The sequence below is a fragment of the Sprattus sprattus genome (assembly GCF_963457725.1).
Source record: "Sprattus sprattus genome assembly, chromosome: 7".
Lineage (NCBI taxonomy): Eukaryota > Metazoa > Chordata > Actinopteri > Clupeiformes > Clupeidae > Sprattus > Sprattus sprattus.
Window position 1 is genome coordinate 23,540,353 of NC_137926.1, and position 17,460 is coordinate 23,557,812.

The 17,460-nt window shown below is 40.9% G+C and overlaps 2 protein-coding genes across 3 annotated transcripts; one reads left to right on the forward strand and one right to left on the reverse strand.

The window, feature by feature from the left end:
- Positions 1-5,106: 5,106 nt before the first annotated feature.
- Positions 5,107-9,731, reverse strand: syt8 (synaptotagmin VIII). 2 transcript variants are annotated; one of them, XM_080842267.1, is made up of 7 exons: positions 9,504-9,731; positions 8,145-8,240; positions 7,704-7,871; positions 7,011-7,178; positions 6,651-6,765; positions 6,401-6,534; positions 5,107-6,232 (listed from the first exon to the last, which is right to left on the reverse strand). In XM_080842267.1, the coding sequence occupies exons 2-7, from the start codon at positions 8,226-8,228 to the stop codon at positions 5,993-5,995; spliced, it is 909 nt and encodes a 302-aa protein (XP_080698393.1). In that variant the 5' UTR covers positions 8,229-8,240; positions 9,504-9,731; the 3' UTR covers positions 5,107-5,992. The 2 variants fall into 2 exon arrangements, with proteins under 2 accessions (XP_080698393.1, XP_080698392.1); XM_080842266.1 differs by having other exon boundaries at positions 5,108-6,232; positions 6,651-6,768.
- A 3,303-nt stretch (positions 9,732-13,034) lies between these two features.
- LOC308367590 (cytosolic 5'-nucleotidase 1A) lies at positions 13,035-15,715 on the forward strand. Its single transcript, XM_080841532.1, has 7 exons — positions 13,035-13,083; positions 13,583-13,659; positions 13,771-13,887; positions 13,964-14,090; positions 14,200-14,322; positions 14,962-15,137; positions 15,330-15,715. The coding sequence occupies exons 2-7, from the start codon at positions 13,621-13,623 to the stop codon at positions 15,600-15,602; spliced, it is 855 nt and encodes a 284-aa protein (XP_080697658.1). The 5' UTR covers positions 13,035-13,083; positions 13,583-13,620; the 3' UTR covers positions 15,603-15,715.
- The last annotated feature ends 1,745 nt before the right edge of the window (positions 15,716-17,460 follow it).

Below are 17,460 nucleotides of genomic sequence, written 5' to 3' on the forward strand. Positions count from 1 at the left end.
GGGAAACGAAAACATCAGTGCCAATCACATTTTGCAACTAAAAACATTCCTCTGATCAGTTTGCTGGAACACTTTGTGGGAGATAGAATACTTTTTGAAAGGTTTTTCAATCTTTGTTTTTGAACTCCACCATTCAGCATTCTGCCATCCTGAAGCTCTATAGTTCTTGTACTGTATCATTAGATAACTCAGCTATGCATGTGCAGAATGATTTTTTTTTTGTATGTGCTGTTGTGAAGGTGTAACACAAGGTTAGGGTGGTGGCCTACCAATTAAACTACCTGTCTGTACCATACAGAATTAATTTGTACATTAGGTGTTGCCTAGATTGCCTAGATACTTGTATGACGATCTGTTGGTAATTTAACAACCACCCACTTGTTGTCAGTGTTAAAATTTATTTCATGGTCATTGCTGTTTTTCTTGCCTAGTAGCACTGACATGAGTGTTTGCAGATGGTATGGTGTAGCTTGGTCACTTTTTCTAGTGTATTTGCACTAGTCTTATATCCATGTACTCAGTCATTCCTATCAGTAAGACCCAAACATACTTTGCTATCACAGAAAGTCGGGGTGTCTGTTGCAAGTATGGCAGAAGATAATGCTGAATAGGAAAGGACACTTGAGCTGAGGAGATGAACATGAAGACGCAAACCTCCAGGAGGAAGGGTGCTCGTAACACTCTCATTTGTATATCAAAGATTTGTGACGTGCTCCGCTGCCTCTCAGCAACACACAGAAGAATCCTCATCAATCTCCACCCCTACCCAGACCCCCTTCCCACACCAGACTGCATACGTACCCAAGTCCATCCATCCAGGCCGTTGCCAAGACGATGTCTGTGTGGAACCTCTCCTTCTCTTCCCATTGTCTCACACCTGTCTAAGGCCCTCTACACCCAGCACTTTTGTGAATGAATCTACAATTATAATCAGCTATGTGCTCAATTATGCATCAAGATGGACACAGCTCATGAATCAGGGTAAGTTGGGTTAATGGCATCGATTGTGCCCATGTATGGGTGTGTTAATATCTCGTATCTGTGAGTGAAGGGACAAAGTGTATGTGCGTATCAGACAGGGAGTGAGAGGAGAGAGGGAGAGAGAGAGTGAGTGAGAGAGTGAGAGAGAGGAAGAATATTAGTGTTGTATGTGTGTGAGTATCAGTGTAGGCATAAATGCACTTGTACACATGTATGCATGTTTGATGTAACTTGTGTGTGTGTGTGTTTGAACGAGAAACCAATAAGCAGTGTTCATATCTGTATGTTTATGAACATCAGTGTTGTATATTTCTTATGTTTGTGAATGTAATGGAGGGTGTGAGTCTACATGTATGTGATATTTGTGTATCTAATTATAGTATGTTATGGACGTGATATTTGCTTCTAATAGTCAATTTCTCACGGTCTGCTCCCTAGTTCACTCATGAACTGCGGAAAATGATAACAGCTGGGCGTGACCTGGAACAACACTGCAGACACTCTGGGCTCATAGTCCATAAACTGGCCTTCCGTGAGCATCAAAAGGCCTGCTCCAATTCCCTTAAAGATGCTCGCCCACAGTTCTATTCCAGCTTAATAAATAAAAACCCTGGAAACTCTAAACAGCTTTTTTTCACCATAAAACATCTCCTGAAGCTACAACCATCCTCTTCAACTGAGACTACAGAGGAGAAATGCAACAGCTTTTTTGACTTTTTCAGATCAAAGGTCAACAGCATTCGCTATGTGATGTCCAGCTCTCCATCTCTGCTTCCCTCTGACACCAACACCTTATCTACAAGTGTGCTGTCTCCCCTTCATTTCGCTGAGGTTCAGGAGAGCCATGTTGAGGAAATCGTCAGAAATATGAAAGCCTGTACCTGTACCCTGGACCCCATTCCCGCTGCTCTGCTCAAATCACACATCCCCACTCTCAGTCCTCTCATCACCAAAATTGTTAACCTTTCCCTTCAGTCAGGCTGTGTCCCACCAGCTCTCAAGGTTGCTGTCATCCGTCCCCCTCTCAAGAAGCCCACCCTGGACCCAGAGGTTCTAGCCAACTCCAGGCCTATCTCCAACCTTGCCTTCCTGTCCAAAGTGCTAGAGAAGGTAGTTGCTTCTCAACTTCAGGACCACCTCAAACACAACAACCAAAATTTCAGTCAGGATTTCGTTTCGTTTTCCCACAGCACCGAAACAGCTTTGCTCAGGGTGCAAATGACATGCTGATGACAGATTGCAGGATCACCCTCACTCCTCATCCTCCTGGATCTGACTGCTGCATTTCGACACAGTGGATAACACTATCCTCCTAGAGCGCCTCCACACCACCATTGGACTGTCAGGCTCTGCACTCAAGTGGTTCCAGTCCTACCTTTCTGGCAGGACTGAATAGGTCTCACTGGCAAGATGCAAGTCCAGACTACTGCCTGTCTCCTGTGGTGTTCCACAAGGGTCGGTCCTCGGCTCCATCCTCTTCATTATTTACATGCTCCCCCGCGGTCGTGTCATCAGCAGACATGGGATGTCCTTCCACTGTTATGCCGATGACACACAGCTGTATATCAAAACTGCCCCAAGCCCCTCTGCTGCCATGTGTTGTCTCACTGCCTGTCTTGGGGAGATAAAGGCATGGATGAGAAACAACTTTCTCCAGTTAAACAGCAGCAGAACCGAAGCCCCTTAAATGGTCATGCACCCCCCTACCTACAAGAACTCATCACTCCCCAAACATCAAACCGCAGCCTCAGATCCACAAACAGTTCGTTCCTGCAGGTCCCAAACACCAGGCTACGCACCATGGGCGACGGGCCTTCTCCTCTGCAGCGCCGCGCCTCTGGAACAGCCTCCTGGACAACTTAAGGGCAACACAGACACGGGACTGTTTTAAGACTAACCTTAAAACCTTTTTATTCAGAAAGGCGTTTCCTACTTTTTAAAAATGTATTCTTTTTTAAAGCTTTGCTTTTAAAATATGTTTTTCAAATGATGCCTTTGTTATGGGATGTTTTAACTATGTTTTTTCTAACAATGTTTTACTCTAACACTCTGAGATTCAGTTTGAATGTAGAGTGCACTATAAATTAAATTCATTATTATTATTTCTGTGTCTGCGTATACTGTATAAGTCTGTGTATGTGTTTGTTTTCTCCTATATGTCCTCCGGGAGGTCCCTGCAACGAGGCAGTAATCATGGCCTCCTGGCTAGAGGATCAGAGGTCCCTGTGCTTTGACTGTGCTGAGTCCCCGCTGTCCATGCCACATCACTATGGAGATGCAGGTATGCACCAGAGGCACTTAACACATCATTACTCGGCCATCGGCCATCTCGAGGAAGTCTAAGGTGTCTCTGTCACCAGTATGCACCATCAAGATGGACATTCCTTCACAAGACGGACAGAAGGTTTCTTCCCCAGTACTGTGTTGTCAGGAGTTAAACAGGTTTTTAGAAAGTGTTACTTAGATCACTTTGACTTTGACTTTATCAGGGGGGTATTCCTCGTACAAGGTTTACCACTTACTCTGAGTTAACTTACCCAGGTTTGTCACTAAACCACGTACGAGGAATACCCCCCAGATTCAATGAAAATGTTTTGTTTCGTTTTCTTTTACCCTGAGAGCAGTGTTATATTTTGTATCATAAAGGATCAATTCATAGATATATACAGTATATATTTATTACAGTGCATGAAATGCCCTGTATTGTTATTCCTAGGCTTCTTCTTCTTCTTCTTCTTCTTCTTCTTCTTCTTCTTCTTATTCTTGTTACCTTTTTCTGCAATTAATTCAGCCCGAACCGCTTAACGTAGAAACTTCATTCAAACTTTGTCGCGTAGGTCTTGTAAAGGACACTTATGCTATGTATTTTTCACTTTTCTAAACTTTATACTTTTTAAGTTATTAAAGAAAAACGAATCAAAATTTCTCCCATTGACTTACATTGGGCCATTATGACATCATAATAGGGTAATTAAACTGGCTTGCACCTGTGCTTCACTGACACCTGCGGCAAGCCTCCAAGGGTCCTCTTCTCTCTGTACCTCTCCATTCAACTGTATAACTAGGAATATTAATAGACACCTTCCATACTCTACTTTTTTTTCTCTCTATCACTCTCACTCTACTTTCTCTCACACTCCATCTCTCTGTTTCACTCTTTTTTTCTCCTTCTTTCAATATTTTCACTCTCTCTTTACTGTCTTTATCCAGAGCCACTCTTGTTCACTCTTCTTTCCTTACTTTGTTTCTTCCTCTCTTCTTTCCTTCTTTCTACTCTTCTTTACTTTCTTCTTTCCTTCTTCCACTCTTCTTTCCTTTCTTCTTCCCTTCTTCCACTCTTCTTACCTTTTTCTTTTCTTCTTTCCTTCTTTCTTTTCTTCTTATCTTCTTCCCTTCTTCCACGTTTCTTTCCTTCTTCCACTCACACACTTCTCTCCTCTCTTCTTTCTTAATTCCACTCTTCCTTCCTTTCTTTTTTCCTTTCTTCCACTCTTCTTTCCTTCTTCCACTCTTCTTTCCTTTCTTTTTCCCTTCTTCCACTCTTCTTTCCTTCTTTCCTTCTTCCACCCTTCTTTCACTCTTCTTTCTTTTATTCTTTCCTTTCTTCACTCTTCTTTCTTTTCTTCTTTCCTTCTTCCACTCTTCTTTCCTTTCTTCTTTCCTTCTTTCAGTCTTCTTTCCTTCTGTCACTCTTTCCTTTTTTTCTTCTTCCACTCTTCTTTCCTTTCTTCACTCTTCTTTCCTTTCTTCTTACCTTCTTTCAGCCTTCTTTCCTATCTTCCAGTCTTCTTTCCTTCTTTCACTCTTCTTTCTTTTCTTCTCCCACTCTTTCCTTTCTTTTCTTGTTTCCTTCTTCCACTCTTCTTTCCTTTCTTCAATCTCCTTTCTTTTCTTCTTTCCTTCTTCCACTCTTCTTTCCTTTCTTCTTTCACTCTTCTTTCTTTTCTTCTTTCCTTCTTTCACTTTTCTTTTATTCGTTCTTTCTTAACTTTTGCATTTCATGCACTGGTATTTCCTTCAGGAAATGCATTTTCTAGTTATATATAATATTTTGTTTTGTTTTGTTTCATTTTAAGTCCCTGGTCCTTGGACCCAGTAAAGAACTCACCAACAACAAACTCCCCAAACACTCCAAAATCGCAATGTAAGCATGAATCTGCACAATGCGTACAATGCAATTGGCTCATTAAAATTAATTAATTGGCCTAACACACTTGTGTGCTGACACAGAATGATCTCTTCTGAATCTGACAGTTGTTGTTTTTCACCCTTAGGGGATTGGCACTGATTACGAGAGCGTATGAAATGCTCACACTCACGGTGAACGGCTCTCTGTGTTCCCACATCTAACTCAGCTAATCTAACAGATTTTAATTGGAAGGGGAAAACATAGATTTGAATCAGCAAAGCAGCTCCCTTTTGAGCCTCGTCTTAAAAAATAAGAAATCATTTGGCATGATCAATCGATGAAATGAATTCATTGATTGTATTCAGATGTATTCATTTATTGTTTCCATGCAGATATATGCTATTCGCATTTAAAATATTATTACAAACATCTGATTTAATTATTTTCCTTTTCAGATTATTTTCAATTCAGAGTAAACTACCAAGTCATTGTAGAAAATGTTGTTCATGGCTCATCCATATACAAGGGGTCATTAATACGGTAGTGATCTAAGGTAGAAGGAGATGACTTATAGAGATGTTGTTAAATGCTCATGCAGTTCACTTTGAGTGATTATGTAGAAGGTTGTAGTTCATCACTTTTGTGGTATTACTGTTTAATCTTCTTTCACCTTAGAGGAAAAACCTATCAATCCCTCCATGTTCAAATCTACAGTCAGATTTATATAAAAGCACAGAAGGGCTTTTCCTGAGTCTGTTTGTCTGGTTGATTTCCTCCTGAGTGTTTGTATGTTAGCCCTTAGTGTGATGGTGCATTGATCCCTATGGGGTATATTTTGAGTCTCTGTTTGATCAGGTATCTTTGGGTGTCGATTGGCTCTCATCAGAAGGTTTTGCCGGTGAAAGGAATCTTGATGGTGTGCTTCAGTGCCAGGGTGCCATCCACCTGTTCGGCGGGCAGGAGAGTGTGCCACTGGGCCATGGGCCTGCGCGGGTTGGAAAGCATGTCTGCCCAGTGCCGCAGCTGGTTGCCCGTGGCATCACAGCCCAGGAAGATCTTCCCGATGGCATCGTTTCTGCTGACGTTGTCATGGTCCCACACAGAAATCACCAACCGGACCCTCTGCAAAGTGAGAAGGGATGACAGCGGAGGAGGAGATAGAAAGAGCAGCCAGGGAGAATTTTTAGACGTCTATAATACTCAACGTATAGCATGATTCTTTTTAACATTCTCCTTATAACTGATGATTTTTAGGATTTCTGATGAAAATGAAAACAAAGCCCAACTGACCTGAATCTGGTCAAATGAAACTTCAAAGGTAAAAGATTCATTGAAATAAGGATTAAGTGTTTTCTTTTTCACAGATGTTTTCTTTTTCTTCCATTTTTTCCTGTCCAATATCAACTGAATTTTCACGTACGGATCTGTAAGAACAAAAACCAGAACAGTGAAACATCAAGATGTTGGGAAAGTCGGTTCAGAACATATGAGTTTGACCTTAATCTTTATGCTTAACATACACACATGGAACATCACATACCAGAAGATCCTCCTTGATCCATTTTTTTCAAATTCTTAGCTTCAAGAATGTCAACAGTGAGCTTACTGGCCGTTGGCACATAACGCAGCGACAAACAGATATCTCCTAGATTCTCCTGCTATAACAGAGAAATTCAAACAGTTGATTATAAATTAATTGTTTAAAACACAAACTCAGTTTGGTCCATAGCAATGGAATGACTTGTCTTGGAATGGCTTGTCTTGAAAAGGCGCAAAACATGATCATGCTAATATCCTGTGGAGAGGCATGGCGAATTAACCACACCTTAAGTATGTTCAGAATGATCAAGCAATACAACCAATGAAGAAAACCAAACCACACAAATCTCTGACATCCCACCTCAAACTTGGAAGCCTCAGTTAGATCACGCCACTCCTCTATGACATGGTTCCAGTCCACTGAAGACAGCTGTAATCTGAGTTCACCAATGACGTCATGTTTGGAGAATCGATTGAAATCAAACACTTGCATCACCAGCGTAGACTCGCTCAATTCAGCTTGACTTATCTTGAGAATAAAGCAGAACATATTAAGGACTAAATAAAGTGCTCTAAGACAGAAACACAACATTTAGAGGTGCAGTGTGTGGTTGTTGGTAAATGATTTTTTTTTAAAGTGGTTATTATAATTGCACTGTACCTTCCAAAACCACAAATACAAGACTTTAATACTTAGTATGCGTATGAATAGTTACGTAGCTCTTATGCATTTCTAATGACACCTTTTGCATTTGGTGCTTTTTAAGGAACAGGAAAGAGACAACAAAGAACACTTATAGATGAAAGTTACGAAAGTTGAGGAGAATTTTATATTGTCCAAATAATTTTGAGGAACAATCTTTTTTTAACTTCTGCATTACAAGAACAAAAAGAGTACTACATACATATTTCAAACAGACAATAATGCTAATACTGCATGGTGCACATCATGTTTGTTTGTTTAATTGAAAAAGTTATGTTCTTCGCAGGCTTATAAGTACAGTATATACACATGCATACAGTATATGTATAACATTTTGATGAGGAGTTTTACCTGAAACTTGAATTGCTCGTTAAACACAGGTTGCAGTGTTTTTCGAAAGACCTTGGTCTCATAAATCTTGGACTTGCTGGGCAGAAGATACATTTTCACGTAAGGGTCAGAGGTTCCCCCAAGGTCCATGGCCTTCAGAGCAGCAGCCTGTTTTACACCTACTGTCAACTATGGGAAGAGGGGAAGGGGAGTGGGTTTGGCTCTTTAAACAAAGATGCGATGATGATTTGCAGGAAGTAAATATCTGATTACACAATCTTTGCAACGGCCTCTTCAATTCAAAATTATGTTTACTGGCAGGCAGCTACAAGTCCAAAGTACATATAGCCAGCCACAATAGTCATTCTTTGTGGATAATTCAGGGGTAACTCCTGTGCCAAACAAAGGTATGTAAGCGCTGGATGTGATGGAGATGCAAACATGTGTGATCCCAAGCCTGACCTCAGATGTGGGTGCACTGTACTCCAGTGAGTACAAGAGCCTTCCCCTGGGGTTGTCTCCTGAGCCATAGTCCGCGTCATCCATCTCAGGCTGGACCTGAGGGCCAGAAGACAAAGTGTGAACCAAACAAATCAACCAATCATGTACAGCTCAGACATACACCCTCAAGGAGTTCTGTGAATGGTTGTTCCCTAGCTAAAAACCTGAAAGATTCTGGCTTTTGATTCTCAATAGGTAAAGAGCAGTCTTGCATAGCCAGATGTACGTATATTTATAAATATATCTAGAGACATATAGTGTATATTAACATATGTGTCTGGACTAGAGACAACCACGGTGAAATGTTGGTGGAAGCCAAACATTTCCATACATATGCCTTCTATAAATACTGGCAGGGTTGAGGATTAACTAGTTATATGTAACAGAGTTGTAATTGTAATCCATTACAGTTACTGAGAAAAAAGATGTAATGAATTTACAGTTACTAATCAAAATGTTGGTGTTTACAAGGGGGTTACATCTGAATATATTCTTTTCAGTAAAAAGATTTAAAGCTCATATGTACACATATGAATTTTGTTGCTTTGCATATTTTCGCCATCTAGACAGGCTCCAAAATTGTTGTTTTTGATTGGTTCTCTTGTTTGAATTTGCCCTGCCTCTCGTCTGCCAATCAAAACGTAATTGAATATAATGAAATGCAATGTTACATTACATCACTTACAGTAATTTAAATAGTTGTTTAACTTTTAAACTGAGTATCTAGGGCTCTGTAACCTATTACATTTCTAAAGTAACCTTCCCAGCCTGAGAACTAGGGCATACAAAATGAGTCTTAAAGGAAGAAAAACTGTGTCCGTAGTTCAATTCAATTCAATTCAACTGTATTTATATAGCGCCAAAACAATACAATTGTCTCAAGGCGCTTAACAGAGCCCAGTGTCTGGACACCATTAGAGCAGGCACAATGGTGACAGGGGCAAGAAAAAACTCCCTGTTAATCAGGAAGGCCAGCTAACATAGCACATCTAACAATCCTCACATGTTCGTGTAGAATGTTTCTGTAGTGTGTTGTGTGGTCTGAATTTGCAGTGTGTGTTCTAAATGCTGCACATGTTCCGTCCAATTAATGTTAGTTTTGTCTATCTGCTATATTTTGTGTTTTCTTAAGTTACTGCGTACTGTTTTCAGGGCCACTGTACAATACAGCCATAAACGTAGTCTTGTTAGCGTTTGTTTTTATGGCACTTCAAGCCCACAATTGAAATGCCTTTAAATTAATTTAAATGTGTTGTCTCCATATTGTGACCTCACGTCACATAGTGCTGACATCTTGTCTGGCCCTGTGAGACTACTCACAAGAGCTGTGGTGGTAGATCCATTCAGGCCCTTTAGGTGAATCTGTTGGTCTGGATTCTTCTTCCTCTTCTTCTTCCTCCTGCAGCAGCACTTCACACATATACACAGCAGACAGATCAGCACCACCAGGAGAATGAGAGCCAAAATGGCGTAGATGGCCCATCTTGGCACTATGGGGAAAGAACAAAATGACTGGAGGAAGAATGAACGGGGAAAGACATATTAAGATTGAACTGTCCTGTGCCGCAGGCTGAGCTGGATAGTCTTGGCCAGCACTATGATACTCATCTCAAGCATGAAGCACGAGCACAGCCCAGAGGATTAAGGGGATATAAACTTATAACAAGTTAAAATTGAGAGGTAAGAAATGTGCACATGGAGTGGAATTAGATATGGCCCCCTGGAACAGGTGCTTAGGCATTACTGCGCCTGGGACAGAAGGGGGGAGAGAGAAGGGGGTGGGGATACTGAAGGAGAGGAGGGGGAGGAGAGGGCAAGCATGTCGGTTTGAGCCAAGGGCTGAAGGGGGAGCAGTATGGGGTCTGTGACGGAGGGAGTGACGTTGTAGAGGGTTCGGGTGTGGGGACATACTCACAGGGAATTTTGTCCAGCAGCCCGTTGATAAAGCCAGCGCCAGTGGTGGCAGTGACAGTGCTGTTGGTGACAGGGATGGGTGTCACAGTGCTGTTAGTGACATGGATGGGTGTCACAGGGTTGTTTTTGACATGGATGGGTGTCACAGGGTTGTTATTGACATGGATGGGTGTCACAGTGCTGGTAGTGACATGGATCGGTGTCTCAGTGCTGTTAGTGACATGGATGGGTGTCACAGTGCTGTTAGTGTTTGCCTGGGAGCGTGCTAATGGTGGTTTGTTAGACATGATCAGATGACAGATGGGTTGGAATGACCAGACCTGGAGGTTAAATATTAAAGCAAACACATTACACATGCATGCAAACACACACACAAACACAGACCAGCAAACTGAAGGATAGGCAATGATGGTGGTTGAGAACTCCCATGCACCAAGAGGTAGAGTAACTTTTGATTCACAGCACTCTCTGTTGGTCAGAGTAAGTATTGCGCCTATTGCTCTCACCATAGCATCCTGAAACACCAGTGGACTAAGAGAAATAATATAGAGGTATGGCTTTATAAAAACAGTTTGGGCCTTTTGAAACTTAGGCCTTCGCCTTTGTAAGGTGGATGAAGATGAAGAAAACAAATATTATTAATGATTTATTAATAAATGAACTTGCCCAGCTTTGAGTTGAATAATTAAACTGAACATTTTCTTCTGATTTATTCTCATACAGTTAAAAACAAAAACATCAAACACTGTACACACACATGTCCTTTAAGCATCATTCCAGAGTTGCCATGACAAAGAGCTGATATTTAGCCACCACCTAAGTTAAACAACTGCAGGCGGTGTTGACAGCTATGGTAGCTGCCCATTAAACAAAGCTATGCGTCATTCAGGAGAGATAACATTCTTCTCCAGTGAAATACAGAAGCATACATGGAAACATATATGGACCTATGGGTTCATCAATATTCGGACATGACTACAGTTTGACTGTAATTGTTACTCATAAAGTCTGAGTGAAAACTGTCATTGAATTCTAAAAAACACCATGTTCAAATCCAAATGCTATGCCAAATGCATAAGCACATGACAACATCACGCTCTCTTTTTAGAACAAATATTTTAGACTAAGATTTAATATAATTCATTTTCAGCTGTGGTACACATGCCAATTATATGATACGGCACATGAAGCATAAAAACCGAGAGAAACAAAAATAGATAAATTAAAATTAAAATAAAAGAGTTAAGCTTAAATTATCTCCACAACAGAAAGATTGCGAATAAAGCTTTAAGACTCACTTCTTCAGTTCCGAGCTATGGTCTGATCTTGTGTTTCAGATTTGCTTCAGACTGTAAATATGTTTTGCTCTTGTATCCGTACTACATGGAGGTCCACAGAGGAACTGCTAATGAAGGAAGGAAGTTCCTGCCCACTGAGGGTGGCTGGCATAGCCAGTGAAGGAATCTAAAAAAGTTATATTTGCTTTGTAGAGGGAGGCTGAGAAATGTAGACCAGTGAGGTCAAACAAATATTTCTTGTCATTTAAATTTCCAGGAAGGAAAGGGAATGTTGTCAACTTTAATGGCAACTGACTTTGTCAAGCCAATTCCATTCACTTTTTTCTCAGTGTTAACATTTAACAGCAAAAAATGTAAGTAAAAGATATGATGAACTTCAGATGAAAGGCATTCATATGATAAACAATCAATACTTTGCCAAGACTTGGAATGTTCTATACAGGAATTGAATCTGCAGAATTTGCAACCATATTTAAAATGGCTGAACTTAAACTTTGGAATTGTTTTAGCAAAGGGATGCCTGAATGTAAACACATGGGTGTGACAGCCTATTGTCTATTCTGATGATGTAGTGGTCCTGTACCTAAATTAACTGCCAAATACCAGCTCGTCATCCTTTCTGTGAATGTGGTAGCCACCACATCAACCAACAGGATGTCATCCTCTGATATTTACCCATGACAAACATATTTTGAAATGAATAAACACTGATAAACATGTTACCCTACTACCACTGTTTCTCCTCTGTTACATGGTTTTGTAGACCAACAATATCATAATGTTATTTAGTCCTGACAGCTCTGACATATAACCTAAGTCTCCCTTACCTTACTGTTTGGCGGCCAGGCTCAGCTTGCCTTCCTTGTTGGTTGAAGTGTATTAGTGGAACAGAGACGGCTGTTCAGACAACTCATTGGGCACCTCCACCGGCAGGACATTCCACAAGTGGAGGAGCAGTGGACAGTAACATCCACACTATCTAATACAGCCACTTTAATGGAGAAGCCTGAAACACTCGTTACCGCTGCCACACCTCTTTAATACACAGTTTCACCTGTGTGTGTGCTCTTGTAAGCGAAGTTAATTGTTTTTTCCCAAGAGGCAGTTGCCTATATACCACACCGCTGTGTGTGTGTGTGTGTGTGTGTGTGTGTGTGTGTGTGTGTGTGTGTGTGTGTGTGTGTGTGTGTGTGTGTGTGTGTGTGTGTGTGAATATGGACAGTTCACGCAACAAAAGAGCAAATCCTGAATGGGGCCAAACATGAACAGTATGACAGCAGAAAGGGACACTAGACACTTGGCTCCACATAATTCAAAAATAATATATATATTTACCGTAATATGCATAATGCCTAATTAAATCAAGGTGAGAAAAAGACAAGAGACATTACTAACAGTCTCAGTGGGTCTCAATCCCTCTCAGTTTGACATTACTGTCCTGATCACACACTGGTCTCATCTCCTGTTTTTCATTCATGTGAGCGAGGGTGTCTCAACAGTGAGTTCCCGAATAGCTACAAAAACAAGAAAATGTAAGCATCTACTGGTAGGATAGAAAACAAATGTTTTGTCACAACCTGCTTGTTTTACTACTCCGATGCAGAGGGTGGCAGCGACTGTACAACTAACACAGAGTTGGCAAATCTGAAGAGAGAAAGAAGCAACGTCCAGACAAGGAGAGATTAGGGGTAGGCAAAGCGCGAACTTCACAGCATCAGTTGTATTTACAAGTCAGAGCATATGTGCATACTATGTTGCATTGAGCGTGTGATACCTGTTATTCGGCCAGCGGTGTGGTATATAGGCAACTGCCTCTTGGGAAAAAACAATTAACTTCGCTTCCAGTTGACGAATCATGCTAGTATCAATGGATAAAATAAGCTATGCTTACGTTAGTAGCTGTCCCAAACGTGATTTTGCTACATTTTAAGGAAAGCTTACTCGAAAACACAAGCTATTTCACCTTACGAAGTTGACAGTGTATGCTGTAACCCTGGCCGAACCTCTCCGACAAACAACAAAACTCAGTGGAAAGTTTTTGTCTACATAAACTGTCTAACGCGTATGATCTGCTCTAACAAACATTTGCTTGTGCTTTTGCTTAAATTTGTTTATTTAAGTTATTACACGTACAAATTAACTGAATGTTTTTTACGTTTAACAGCTTTTAATGTTTTTATCCGCCAGCCATAATTGTTCACAACTTCCGCGTTTAAGTGCGCAGAATGGAAACACAAATTATAATCAACACTGACGTGGTACAGGTGGGAGTCTGCATCGCTGACATTTCGTCAATTTTCTCTTAAAAGTCAATTTACAGAACGTGACCAACCACACATTGTTAATGTTTATATTGTCGTGTTTTGCTTTTACAGATGTCGGCTAGTGCTATTGTAATTGCAGTTTCGTGCCATGGAATTTTTGATCTGAATTCGGACACACCCACCGAGTCGGATACGTTACCGAAGGGTGTCGCGTTCTCCTTAGTAAAGGTAAAACACTCCTCAGCACCGTTTAATTCCATTTCCCAAGAGATTGCTAATGTTGATTATCTCTTATCGTCCGTAGGCTATTCAGGCCATCAATGAAAAACTGGCGGCAAAGAATTCCAATGATACTTTATTTGATGTGATTTTGGTGGCCAATGATTTACAAGGGAATCAGTCTAAGGTAGTCAGTAGCACAAAGCATTACGGTAATAAACATTATTGTTCAAGTCACCCATATTTATTTATCTGAACCTACAAGAATCCGTTTAATTTTTTAAACACACGTCGTTAATGCAATGCTATGCTATTCCACAGGTCTTCAGATAAGTAGATTTTGCTTCTGCACCGGTGAAGATTTCACACAAAGCCTTCAGGCCACTAATGTAAACCTATACCTGTCCATGGAAACCAGTGACGTCTGCAAGGCCTTGCAAGAAGGTAGCCGTCACATCCATTCATTAACATATGACCTATTGATATATTCAGTGATGGCTTTGGGCACTGTCAACCACTTTATAATTCTTAAAGGCACCCAGTGCAACTTTCGAGGCTTAAAAATAAACATTCAATTTCTAGTCTTTTTTACACTTAGTAAGTTTCAATAACTCCATACCATTACATATCGACATTCAAGGAGCAAAGATGAGACGTCGTCGTGTGGTGAGAACTGATAGAAAATCGATAACAACAACAATCGCCGCCATTTTCTTTATTTTTTGTAACCTACAATAAATACAGCAGGATTCCAGTCAATGGAAAAATGGCCTCTCCCCAACGGCGATTGTTGTTGTTTATTTTCTATCAGTTCTCACCACACAACGACGTCTCATCTTTTCTCCTTGAATGACGATATGTAATGGTATGGAGTTATTGTGTAAAAAAGACTAGAAATTGAATGTTTATTTTTCATTGAATGTTTACATAAAGTTGCACTGGGTGCCTTTAAAGGCCAACAGAAAAAAAAAATCTATGTGGCCCTTTTAGAAGCCTCTCAGAAAGAATACAGAAATATAGTGGTCTTATCATGCGTTTGAATGGTGTGCTTTCTGTTTCCTATGTGGTCGGGCTGGTGAGAAGCAGTCCCAGCCGCACTGCTGTGCCCCCAGACCCGGCCCCAGTTGGAAGGGGATGAGGAGCAGGTGGTGAGCCCACTAACAGTCCTCCTGTCTGGGGATGTGATGGGTCTGCCTGAGGAGAAACTGCTCGAGGCAGGCTTCAGCCAGCCCCAGCTTCAGATCTTCAGAGCTGCTAAGGTATGGACGACTAGTCAGTTGAGGAGAAAGGTCTTTCCAAACATGTAAGCACTATAGGCATTATCACCAACACATGAGTTCCTGTTCAATCATCTATTTTCTGAGAAGGTGTATTGATCACCAACTTCCCGAGCTCATCCCTTGTGCTTGTTTTTCGTTTTGCTGTTCTATTATTTTTGCCTGCATGCATAGGCCTCCATGGCAGATTTTGCTGCAGTGATTGGGGAGATGAGGAGACCTTTTGGCAGGGAAGACAGCCCTCTTCGTGTGACGCTGATGAGTGTTCTGGGCTCCAGGGATGAATGGGCCAGCGCCCTGCTGACAGCACGGGGCTGGGGTCTGGAGGTGGATGAGGCCTACTGTTTGGCTGGTGCCTCCCGTGATCCAATCCTGAAGTGCATTCAACCTCACATCCTGTGCTATGATGGACTGTACAATGTGTCAGAGGTACCAGCATTGTCCTGAAGATGGAAAATGACTTGCTGGGAGGCTGTGAATCTTTTGTTATTCATTGAGTGGAGGTTGTGAAAGCAATTTATTTAACCCTATTAAAATGGTGCCGAATTAAAGCATTATGATCACAAGCATTATGATTATAATTTCCAATTCTGACTTAAAGATTAAGGGAATGGTTTAATGTTACTGTACATTTTCTTTTCTTTGCAAAAAAAGCCATTATTCTCAAACATTTACATGTGTGCTGTGGTTGAGAAGTGAACCAATTCCTTTATTTAAAAATAACTGAGCAACTACATAAATAAAAAGAAACAGAATAATCAAACGATAAAATCTTTGGCTGTCACACTTGAGTATTTGAGTATCCCCAAACAACAGTGAAATAGAAGAGTCTTTTTAAGCTTAGTTTTAAATGTATGTTTAGCTTAAGAACTAAAGTAAAAAAGAAACAAATTATTCACCTACTTTCCTCGTATACAGCTGCGGAAAAAATTAAGAGACCACTTCAAAATTATCAGTTTCTCTGGTTTTACTATTTATTGGTATGTGTTAAAGTAAAATGTACATTTTTGTTTTATTCTATAACCTACTGGCAACATTCCTACCAAATTTCAAATAAAGATATTGTCATTTAGATCATTTATTTGCAGAAAAATGACAATTGGTCAAAATAGCCAAAAAGATGCAGTGTCTTCAGATCTCGAATAATGCCAAGAAAACAACTTCATATTCATTTTTAAACTACACAATACTAATGCTTACACTTAGGAAGAGTTCAGAAATCAATATTTGGTGGAATAACCTTGATTTAAAATCACAACTTTCATGTGTCTTGGCATGCTCTCCACCAGTCTTTCACATTGCCGTTGGGTGACTTTATGCTACTCCTGGTGCAAGAATTCAAGCAGCTCGGCTTCTTTTCATGGCTTGTGACCATCCATCTTCCTCTTGATCACATTTCAGAGGTTTTTTATAGGATTCAGGTCTCGAAATTGGGCTGGCCATGACAGGGTCCTGATCTGGTGGTACTCCATCCACACCTTTACTGGCCTGGCTGTGTGGCATGGAGCATTGCCCTGCTGGAAAAAACATTTCTCAGAGTTGGGGAACATTGTCAGAGCTAAAGGAAGCAAGTTTTTCTTCCGGGACAACGTTGTACTTTGCCTGGCTGAGGTTTGTAAAAGACCATAAGGATTGAAAAAAGCGGACTGGAGGGTCTTCTAGTTCGTCTTCTCTGATGAGTCCAATTTTCAGCTTTGCCCAACACATGGTCGTCTGATGGTTAGACGGAGACCTGGAGAGGCCTACAAGCCAGAGAGTCTTGCACCTACTGTGAAATCGGACTCATCAGAGAAGACGAACTTAGAAGAACCTCCAGTCCGCTTTTTCAATCCTTATGGTCTTTTACAAACCTCAGCCAGGCAAAGTACAACGTTGTCCCGGAAGAACAACTTGCTTCCTTTTGCTCTGACAATGTTCCCCAACTCTGAGAAGTGTTTTTTCCAGCAGGGCAATGCTCCATGCCACACAGCCAGGCCAGTAAAGGTGTGGATGGAGTACCACCAGATCAGGACCCTGTCATGGCCAGCCCAATTTCGAGACCTGAATCCCATAAAAAACCTCTGAAATGTGATCAAGAGGAAGATGGATGGTCACAAGCCATGAAAAGAAGCCGAGCTGCTTGAATTCTTGCGCCAGGAGTAGCATAAAGTCACCCAACGGCAATGTGAAAGACTGGTGGAGAGCATGCCAAGACACATGAAAGTTGTGATTTTAAATCAAGGTTATTCCACCAAATATTGATTTCTGAACTCTTCCTAAGTGTAAGCATTAGTATTGTGTAGTTTAAAAATGAATATGAGCTTGT

Excerpts from the sequence above, each read along its gene's own strand:
- LOC308367590 (XM_080841532.1), top strand. The coding sequence starts at position 13,621 with ATGGAAACACAAATTATAATCAACACTGACGTGGTACAG. Across the intron at positions 13,660-13,770 it reads TCAACACTGACGTGGTACAG|ATGTCGGCTAGTGCTATTGT; the intron begins GTGGGAGTCTGC and ends TTGCTTTTACAG. Across the intron at positions 15,138-15,329 it reads AGATCTTCAGAGCTGCTAAG|GCCTCCATGGCAGATTTTGC; the intron begins GTATGGACGACT and ends CTGCATGCATAG.
- syt8 (XM_080842266.1), bottom strand. The coding sequence starts at position 8,228 with ATGGATGACGCGGACTATGGCTCAGGAGACAACCCCAGGGGAAGGCTC. Across the intron at positions 7,872-8,144 it reads ACAGTGCACCCACATCTGAG|TTGACAGTAGGTGTAAAACA; the intron begins GTCAGGCTTGGG and ends CTCTTCCCATAG. Across the intron at positions 6,233-6,400 it reads TTTCATTTGACCAGATTCAG|AGGGTCCGGTTGGTGATTTC; the intron begins GTCAGTTGGGCT and ends CTCACTTTGCAG.